The 10,500-nt window shown below is 35.5% G+C and overlaps 1 protein-coding gene and 1 pseudogene across 1 annotated transcript; both read right to left on the reverse strand.

The window, feature by feature from the left end:
• Positions 1-226: 226 nt before the first annotated feature.
• LOC107418274 (protein DETOXIFICATION 16-like) lies at positions 227-3,033 on the reverse strand (annotated as a pseudogene).
• A 4,073-nt stretch (positions 3,034-7,106) lies between these two features.
• LOC107418313 (plant intracellular Ras-group-related LRR protein 1) lies at positions 7,107-10,313 on the reverse strand. The gene is made up of 3 exons (XM_016026999.4): positions 9,271-10,313; positions 8,204-8,370; positions 7,107-8,077 (listed from the first exon to the last, which is right to left on the reverse strand). Exons 1-3 carry the CDS (start codon positions 10,087-10,089, stop codon positions 7,444-7,446), a joined length of 1,620 nt encoding a protein of 539 aa, XP_015882485.2. The 5' UTR covers positions 10,090-10,313; the 3' UTR covers positions 7,107-7,443.
• Between the last annotated feature and the right edge of the window lie 187 nt (positions 10,314-10,500).

Below are 10,500 nucleotides of genomic sequence, written 5' to 3' on the forward strand. Positions count from 1 at the left end.
CAAATACAATATTTTTTCTTATCTTTTCTCTTCTTTTCTTTTTTTTTTTTTTTTTTTTTTGGGATAAACCTTGAAGCAACAGACTTTCTTCATTAATTTCAAAATGTATTTTTTTATTTCAAAAAAAAAAAAATATTAAGAGACCAGGATAAGAATTAAGAACAAAGAATGTTGCACAATGAGAGGCTTGGGTTGGGTAGCTAGATATGAGATAAAGATGCTGCTCTGTTCTTGTTGATTTAATTAAATATCTTAGTTGAGACTTGACAACGGACAGACAGTCTGATTTCCTTTGGACACAGGAATTCATTTAGTTATGGAAAAACAAAATTGATAATTTCCACATAATAATTATTTTTCCAGAGTTGGCTAATATAGTGAAACTGCTGGAATGCTTGAAGCATAGATTCTATCCCTTGCCTTCCTTGCCTGGCCAAAAAAAAAAAAAAAAGGCAAATAAAAACATTTAAATAAAATTTATATATATATATATATAAGTGATTTGTGTTAATGATCAAGGTGAAGGTTGAAATTTTTCCATTTACTTCTTCTTCCCAATTTGTGCGCAATGTAATGGCTAGTAGAAGAACTGCTTGCAGAGAGCTCCCACCTATGATTCCCATCCAAAGTCCCTGAAAATTTTTGGGATTCTGTTAGTTTCATGAGAATGATATTATATATAGCTAAGTGCAAATCATTGACCTTTCCTCCTAAGTTCAATACAAAAGTCAAGATTATAGCACAGGGAAGGCCAACAAGGTAATAGGCTCCCAAGTTCACATATGCACCAACCCTTTGCCAGCCACACCCTCTAGCAACTCCTACATGATGTTAAACAAAATTTCGGTAATTCCTTTTTTTGACATGATCAATGCTAGCTTAAGTGGTGACTGATATCTTGTTGAGAAATTTCTATGAAGATGAAAAAAATATATGTATAGAAGAAGAGTGTTGTTTCATGCCTGACAAAACTCCCTGGATACCATCCATGAAATTGGATGTAGCAAGCACTGGCATAACAGAAGCCAAATATCTCACAACTTCCTCCTCATTGGTATACATATAGCTCCATATGTCTCTTAATCCAACTAGAGTTAAGTTCAATACTAAACCCTGTGCAATTGCCACGAATATCACAACTCGTGCTGCTAATTGTGCTGCTCGAGGCTTTCCAGCTCCTAATTTGTTTGATACTCTCGTGCTTTAGGCCAGAGGAGGACAGAGAAAAATGGCAAAATATGTTAAGGTGGTGTTGAAAATGATAATAGAATTGCATACGACATGTAGTGAATTTACCTTACAGCATTGCCAAACCCATAGGGGATTCTGTATATCACTGAACTTGTGTTGAGGCTGCGGAAAAATAAAAATAAAATATAGGAGTTGAGGATTTACAAAGCTTTCTGAAGCCATGAAAGTGGGTTTTCTCTTTATAGGTGACAATTTACATCTAAGATTGAAAGTTATTTGGAAATCACTGGGAAAGAGTAAGTATGTGCATTTACAGGGCAGTATTTCTAACAATCAGTTATGGTGGGAAAGTAGTACTATAATTGTTGGAATTTGGAAAGAATAGTTGCCTAATATTCTTCTGCTTAACTTTCTAAATATGGTATTTTCTGAGGGAAAATTCTATTTAACAATTGTCTTCCTACATACTGAAGGTTTATAAAACATACTATTGAAGATCCTTCAGTTATAACTTGCTCATTTTCTTCTGATAGACGAAAAATTAAAACTAGGACTTGTTTGTATTTGGAATGTTACCTGATTGACATCATTGACGTTTCTAGCTTTGGATTGGGAAGAAGACCAGACATGAAGACCAAAAACTCATATGACCAAAATTCCAAGCTGATGCATATAAAAATAAGAATCAGATTATATGGAAAAAAGATAAATTTCTAATAGGTAAACCTTAAAATATAAGGGAAAAACTCACCAGACCATAAGAGCTGAAGGCACAGCTAGTTTTGTAAAGCCAAGGAGATTTTTCATTCCCTCTTTCGAAAAACCTGTCCAAGTTTTCTGACATGAAGGGGAAAGCTTTATATAAATTGCCAAAATCAACACATTTGTCCAATAAGAGATTGCAATAGACAAGGCAGCGCCTTTGTTTCCAAAACCAAATATGAGAACTAAAGTCCAACAAGCAATGACATGAACTACACTGGTAATTCCAGTACTTATCAACAAAGGCGAAGTATTATTTTGAGTCTGCAAGAATCTCAATTGGCATTGAAGAAGGCCATAAGGGAAAATGCTAGGGATCAACCAACGGCAATAAATTCCCGCTTGAGTTGAGATATCCGGTTCCTGTTTGAGTAGTACAAAAATTTATTCTGTGCAGGACCATAAAAGAGCTATAGGAAAGCAAATAAGTAGAAGAACAAGCATAGCTCTTTGCATATGTACTCCTAGCATATGGTACTGTTTTGCACCATAAGCTTGTCCACAGAATGTCTCTACCGCTCCTCCCATTCCCAGCTACTCATGAAATGAAGATAACAAGAAATCAAATATAAACATGTTGAACAGCTTTACATAGGCACTTCCTGTTATATAAGATCATAAAAAAAACAAAGATTTGACAAATGAGGGAAAAAAATTTTGATCGAACTATATAGTCTTATATAATCCTTACCATGATGCTGAAACCAGTAACACCAGCAAATGATGTAGCCATTGAAGAACCTGAAAGAGTAAGCTCCCCAAGATGTCCAATAAACATAACTGAGATCATTTGCAGGCTATACTGCAAAAAGCTAACTACAACCAGAGGTCCAGCCAACCACATTTGTTCCTTCAGCTCAGTTATCACCTCTGATTTTTTACTATCTTCATTGGTTGAGAGCAGAGGAGCTTCAAGAGATGGTTTTGGGTCTTCCTGATCCATGTCAATGGATTCTTCTTGAAATCTGCCGAAAGGCTGACGTGGATGAAATGCACTGCATTTTCAAGTGTGTGCCTCTGCAACTTTTATAAACACGGAGTTCGAATTGTCTGATTTACCCTTAACAACTCTTTTGAAGTGGTCAGATTTACTTCTTTCTTTCTTTTAATTTAATAATTCAGTTGATTATTTACTTGAAAATAAAAATATATTCTATAAACAAGTAGAGATGTATATAAATACATACATATATATAAAGCATATGAAATATTGACATTGAAAGCCTCCCAAACTTCTGTTTGGCCAACAAAAAATAAATAAATAAATTCTTATTAGAGTGAACCATCTGAATAAATCCCAAAATAGCGCTGACTATACTTTACATGGAGACCATCCGCATCAGAATATTGTCCTTTTTGGACCAGAGTTCACACCTTCTCTCCTCCTGGTTTCAAGGTTTTGTTCACAAAACGCGTCCTGAAGGGAAAGGTATCCACAGCCTTATAAAGACCGCTTCGTGCCCCTCTCCAACCGATGTGGGATGTTACATTATGAAAATTTAATAGAAGATAATAGAAAGATTATTAGAGAGAGAATTAGAGATTTAATAATAGTCAACGATTTATCAATTTAATATCACATGCAAACTTGTCATCTGTATACATTAATTGTCTTTTTAAGTAATGCGGCATGCATTAATTTGTTTACCAACATTTTATATACCACGCCAAAAGATGTTACAGTAATAAATGATTGATAAATTAACATAAAAATATATAGGACATGTAAACCTTGAATAATCCAATAAAAGAGAGCCACGTAAATTGATATCCCAAAAGTTGAAAAACAAGTTGGTACTACCAGCGTTATTGTAAATCCTAATACAGTGAACCACCCCCCAATCCTTTTTTTTTCTTTTGTGTGTGTATGTGTGTGTGTTTTTCTGCAGTATAATGAATACTATTATGATGTCTGCATCAAAGCCACTGATCAGTGAACATCACCAACTGTCCAGTGTGAATGAGAGACAACCAAATGATTCATGAGGAATTCAAATAGTATGTGTTTCATTTTCATCATCATTCTTGGTTTAATCCTTTCATATTGTTTTGTAGTGATATATGACTGAATATTTATCTTCATTTATTACTTAATATACAAGTAAAATTAAGATCTGCATTCGTACAATGATGGATGTATGAATCTTTTACTAGATGAACTTTGAAAAGATCAATCTGACCCAGATTTGGCAAGGGCATCAGCTACAATATCTCCACGTGGGATAAAGAAGTGGACTTTTGCTGTATTTATATCATTCCAGCGCTCAAACACACACACACACACAAAACCAAAAAAAAAAGGTTTGAGACAGAGAAACTGCCAGTTGTTGTAATATTGGACTTGCTGCTTGAGAAAGTTAATAAAGCTGAAAATGGCATAATTTTTTATTTACTTGATAGCAGCATCGACCTATCTGTAAAACCCTTTAGAAGACTCATGGCGGAAGCCTCAAGAGCTTCGAGGAAGATACATTAAAGACTACAACGGAATTCAGTGATAAAAGAGAGAATGAAGTTCAGCTGAAAGTTCCTATGCTATAAAGATGGGGAGAAAACAATGTCGCTCATATATTTCCAAGACTCTCAAATGAAACATAAATAAAGAAAGAACAATAATAACATAACCTAGTAGAGTGACCCCAGAAATGCTGTAAACTACAGTATATCATTTGGGAGTTGTCCAACAATTCATGATAGCATTAATTCTATTAATTGCACCATCACTATCCTTTCCGGCATATAGCAGCTAGCACAGGCACATGATTAAATTGGGTTTCTAATTTGCATGATTTTTCAACATTAAATAGAGCCAGCAGAGGTTGCCCGTAGCGTGAGGTTGGTAATATTAATGAAGTACTTAAATCCTTTATGCTTCAACATTAGGTTTGGATCAAAATATTTTGATGGTAAACGGTGAAAAAGGAAGAAAATAGACAGAAAATACAGAGATTGGGAGTATGAGAAACTTGCCATATTGTAAGAATATGATATGGAAGAGATGTTGAAAACATTTTTCTAGGAATTCGGTGAAGAAGTTAAAATCATGCAAATTTGAAATAATACAAATTTAACGATATTGTTTCTCATATATATTATTTTTTTTGCATTTATCTTTATATATATATATATATAATGATTAAATAAAAAACTTTGGTAAGGAATGGATTGTGTCATTAAATAGGAGTGGCCCCAAATATCAAACCACCTAAATCATATCAAAACATCAAGACATACACCTAATAATCAATATTCACTTCTGGTTTTTTTTTTTTTTTTTAACTTTATTTTGTCATTTGTCTTTTTCTTTCTTTTTTCTTTTTTTTTTTTTTTCTTGTGGATGACTTTTTTCTTTTTATTTGTCAATTGAACAACAAACCTACCAATATTTATAATTATACCACAATTTTAAGACTGGCTTTATTTACTTGATTCCTCTATTTAATATAAATTGAGAACAGAATCTTATTGTCATGACTCATGAAGGACCAAGGGCAATACTACATAGTAGAAACAATAACAACCCGTTTAGGTAATGATTTAGTAAAAATCATCTAATTGGTACATCTCTCATTATTACCAAATATATGATTTTTTTTTTTTTTTGGTTTTTTCCCAAAAGAGTTCTTAGATATTTCAAAATTTTCATTAAGTACTAAATCTTTAACAATAATGAATCAGCAATCGGTAATAGAGAATACCTGATAGAAGATCATTCACTGGACAATATATACTACCCACCTACACTTCTATATACGTATTTCTTCAATTGAATTTCTGGCCCCATTTTCATTGACTATTTTCCGAGAAAGGTACAAAACAAAGGAGCACAGTATTTTCTTGTTCAATAAATGTAGAAAAGTGAATTTAAAGAGAGTTAAAGAGTTGGACACGTAGAAGTAAACCCTCATTCCTGTTTTCTCCAAACCATTCCTGAAGATGGGTATACGTGTAAAGACGAAGGTCCCCAATGTTTTCTCCATTTTTATTTCAATTCTTTATTTCTCTAATAAAGGACCCTAGGCATGTACATGTGATGTGAAACATTAATATTATTTTACAGCCTAATTAAAATTGTCCCCACAAGATTACAAAACCAACCAAATCTCCATTACCGGGAGAAGTTTTCCAAATAGTCAAAGTTGATCCCACTCTAGGTCCGCTAAATATTGAGAAAATCTTTTTTTTTTTTTAATTTCAAAATCCTTTAAAATATTAGATTTAGGACACGGTTTCGATTTATATATTTGATAATAATAAAAAAATTAAATTATTTTAGTCTTTCGAAACTATTAAATTTGAAAAAATATCAACTTTTATATTTACTTATGTATTTTATACACATGATAAATTATTTAAATTTAAATATATTATAAATATGATAAAGATATATTTAAAACTTATTTAAATAAAAATATTAAAATAGCTATTTTTTAAAATAAAAAATTATTTATTCCCTTGAAATATCTATTTTTTTATTTGAAAATATATCAAATATAAAAATAAAAAAATTAAGATTATAAAACACGTATTCTATTTTGGCATTTATTCTTTTTTTTATGCTATACAATAAAGTGACCTTAATATTAGCATTCCAGTTGAGTCCCTATTGACATTCCTCTCTTCCTAGCTAGTCCGATCTTTGAGGTCCGTACTATTGCTTAGTGGGCTAATTTTTTTTGTCCCATCCTTGCCTTTTGGGTTTCTACATGATGATCTGAAAATGGTTCTCATTTATCCTGTCAGTTCCTTAACCAAACATCATTCTCATCAAAAGAAGAAAACCCACCTTCATTTTGGAACCATGCTGGTCTCATCTTGCGTTTTGTTTCTTCCACATGATCTGAAATGGTTCCCAAAAGAAACATCATTCTTATCAAACGAAGAAGAAAACTCCTTCATTTTTGGAAGCAATTTAGGTAAGTGGGGCTAAAGATGTAACAATTCAGCAGTCATCAAGCAAAGCTACGAGAAAGGAGTAAATCTCTTGGGATATTGAACACTTCCCGATTCTTGTTGCTCAAAGACAAGAACAATGACAATATGGGAAGCAAACATTATTTGATAGTTCATAACTTTAGCATTATTTGATCTTACAAAACTGTAACAGCTTTAAAAAATAAGATTGCTTTAATCCAAGGAAGTGCAACTGCAGGAGATCTAAAGCCAAAATTCTGTTATCCAAGTTCAGTGAATGTACAGCTACAATAACCAAACTACAATCATCAAACGAAAGTCTTTTTGCCTATTAATCTGTAGGCAAAACTTACATTTCCAACTTTTGGACATTGAAAAATATATATAAAAACAAAAAATAAAAAACAAAGCAACATTACCAGATCCTCATCTCTTTTGATAGAAGATATGCAGGGTAAAGAACAGGAAGAACAAGAACAATAATTTTGCTGAAGAAGTAATCTCTTTGATCTTCAAAAGATGAATGTGCCAGAAGATTAGAGAAAGCAATCAAAACAAAATCCACAGTCCTCAAAATCATAGCTGCTGATCAAGATAGGGGTCTCTAGGAGTTTTTGGGGATCCCAAATATTCAGTAACTCCTGAAACAGTATTTTTCAACCAGGAAGTGCTGCGTGTTAACCATCCAGTCTCTTGTTGTTCTTGTACTTCAAGCATACACTTCCTTTCTTCTTCTACCAGTATATCCAGCCACCTCTTGGCCATAAAACTCTTGACCGCTTCAGCCCCTTGGTTCACTATCTCCACAGGGGGAATTACAAGAGGATTCTGGTCCAAGTTGAGTTTGGTCAAATTGTCAAGCCGCCCAAATGTATCAGGAAGGGCATGAATCTGGTTGTTGCTGAGATCAAGCTCCTTGAGATTGATTAGATCACCAAATGTATCAGGCAGCTCAGTCAAGTCGCTAAAATTACTGCTCAGATTGAGAACTTCAAGATTTGTTAACCTTCCAATGGCATGTGGAAGGCCACGGAGCTCATTGAAGTGAGCATCCAAATAGCGCAATGATCTCATCTCACAGATGGAGGAGGGAAGTGAACGGATCTTGTTCAGTGGGATTGAAAGCCTCTCCAGATTCACCAATCCATAACCAATGTTTGTTGGCAAGTATGTCAGGCTGTTGAAGCTCACATCCAACTCCACCAATGACCTACATCATTTAACATGCAGAACTAAATACTCCAAAAGAGGATATTTAAAAGAAAAAAAAAAAAAAAAGAATATGGTGAACCTTCTTTCTTCAGATTTTAAGATGAAGGCATTCTTATAACTCTACCTGCAATGACAAATGGACTCAGGAAGTGCTTTTAGCTTGTTTCCAGAGGCGTTCAGAATTTTCAACCTCTGCAACAAGCCAATAGCATCTGGCAGTGACTCAAACAGGTTAGATGAGACATTAAGCTCCTCAAGGTTTTCCAATCCAGCTATTGAATCAGGAAGGACCTGTTACTCTTGCACAGGATAGTTGTAAGAACAAAATAAGAAAGGCCAAAATACAGTAAATCACTGATTGTATATCATAACAACCCAGTAATTCAATATTACAAAATTTTCAGTTAAATAATCATAATCAGAGCGGTGATGGTCTAGAAATCATCTGCCACTGCAAATATTTGTACATGTTTTGGTCACTATTTACCATTCTTCCCTCAGAACATCAAAAGTAAAAGACCACAAATTTTTCTAATAAATTTTCTTGGGTAAACTAATAGAGCAAGACACAACTATATCTTCTTCTTCTTCTTGTTTTTTATTAGAATGGGAAAAAACCAGCAAGACACAACTATCTCAAGTACAAATCTTTACAGCAACACCAATATAAACAATGAGCATTTATCAATACATTTAAGCTCAAACACATTATCCAGCGCTTGTTTATACTCATAAATGTAGGATACAGCCAAGGAAAAATGTCTCATAACCTTTATTCTATAATCTCTCATTCAACTTCTTTTTTTTTTTTTTTTTTTTTGGGTAATTAATCTCCCATTCAATTTAGATTCCCTTAAAACACATCAAATAGCAACAAACAAGTACTAACAGGGAGAGCTCCAGCTGAACACTCATTTACTAGGATCTACATCACCAGTCGAACAAACAAGCAGAGCAATTTGCCTCCTATACTTCTACTAAAGCACCATATTGTATTCATGCTAATATAGATGGTATACAAATATCAGGCTGAACAAATATCTAACGTCTAAGCAGAAAAGAATTGCAATCAAATTTTGCCCAGGTCCATATATGAATTGCTATTTACCATATAAAAAGAGAAAAAAGAAAATGAAACTCAAAAGTGTTTAAAAAAATTCAAGATACAGGTTATAAAAAACCCATACCCACCTCGAATACATTGTTGGAGATATTCAGAACCAGCAAGCTCCGAATCCGACAGAACGCCTCGGGCAAGAACCGCAATCTTCGACCCGACAAATCCACGCGCTCCAACCCAGTTCCGGTGGCCTCCTGAAGAATCCCAACCACCTCCTCGTTCACCTCCTCGCTCGGTTCCCCACCTCCCACGCGATCCTCCTCCTGCTCCCGCGCGTTCACTCCACTGCCGCCGGCCTCCGCCGACTGGTAAATCTTCTCCAGCCTCGCCTCCGCGTCGCTCAGCAGCTTCTCGTACGCCTCGTGCATCTCCTCCAGCTGGATTATCACCTTGTAATTCTCCTTCTCTTTCTCCGCCGATCGCCTGCACTCGTTCTCCTTATCCGCCAAGTGAGCTCGCCATTGATGTCTGTCCACGTCAGCCGGCCTCGGCGACAAAACCAATTCCTCAAGCTGCTTCGATAAATTCGCTTCGATTTCCGAGAGCTTAGCCCTAGCCACATCGACGGCCTCGTGGTCGGGCCTCGGTCCGATAGTGTTGAGCACGGTTCGGGTCTGGACGACATCGGAGATTGCTCGGGTCATGGACATGACGACTTTGGGGTCGGATAGGTGTGGCATGTTCTCGACGATACGGTTCTGACCCGAGGACGAAGTAGATGGACCGGTGGTCGGTTTCTTCGATGATGATGACGACGAGGGCGCTTCTGGGTTTTCGATATCGACATCGGTGAATTCGGATTCGGAGGCGGTGGCGGGTTTGGGGACAAAGGAAGGGAGTCGGGCCATGACGTAGGAGAGGATGGGGAAGTTCTTCGGGTTCGGATCCATAGTGGGTTTTCGGTGGTGGTAGTACAGAATCCAATTTCCAAGGTGGTAGAGGGTTGAGAGAGAGTGAGAGAGAGTGATGGAAATGGAATATTGGGGAAGAAGGTAAAGAGAGAGTGATTACTGTTACGATACAGTTGCTGAAGTTGCTACTGAATCGGAGTATTGGTTTTAACGGAATTCAGCTGCGCTGTGACGATTAGTTTTATGCTGCTTCAATCCACCTCCACGTGGGTCCCAATCATTCGTCCCAGTATGGTCCACAACCTTCCACGCGTCAATATGTGATGCCAAAGCGGACACTGGCCGTGTGTATTACTTTGCTTAATTAATTTGGTTGCCTCCTAAATTAACACACACACACACACACACACACACATATATATATATATATATATATATATATATATATAT

The sequence above is a fragment of the Ziziphus jujuba genome, chromosome 2 (assembly GCF_031755915.1).
Source record: "Ziziphus jujuba cultivar Dongzao chromosome 2, ASM3175591v1".
NCBI lineage: Eukaryota > Viridiplantae > Streptophyta > Magnoliopsida > Rosales > Rhamnaceae > Ziziphus > Ziziphus jujuba.

Bases quoted from the DNA above. Each gene is read 5' to 3' on its own strand.
- LOC107418313 (XM_016026999.4), bottom strand. From the start codon at position 10,089: ATGGATCCGAACCCGAAGAACTTCCCCATCCTCTCCTACGTCATGGCC. The intron at 8,371-9,270 runs GTGGGTATGGGT...CAAGAGTAACAG, and splicing joins TCTCCAACAATGTATTCGAG to GTCCTTCCTGATTCAATAGC. The intron at 8,078-8,203 runs GTAGAGTTATAA...TAAATGATGTAG, and splicing joins GAGTCCATTTGTCATTGCAG to GTCATTGGTGGAGTTGGATG.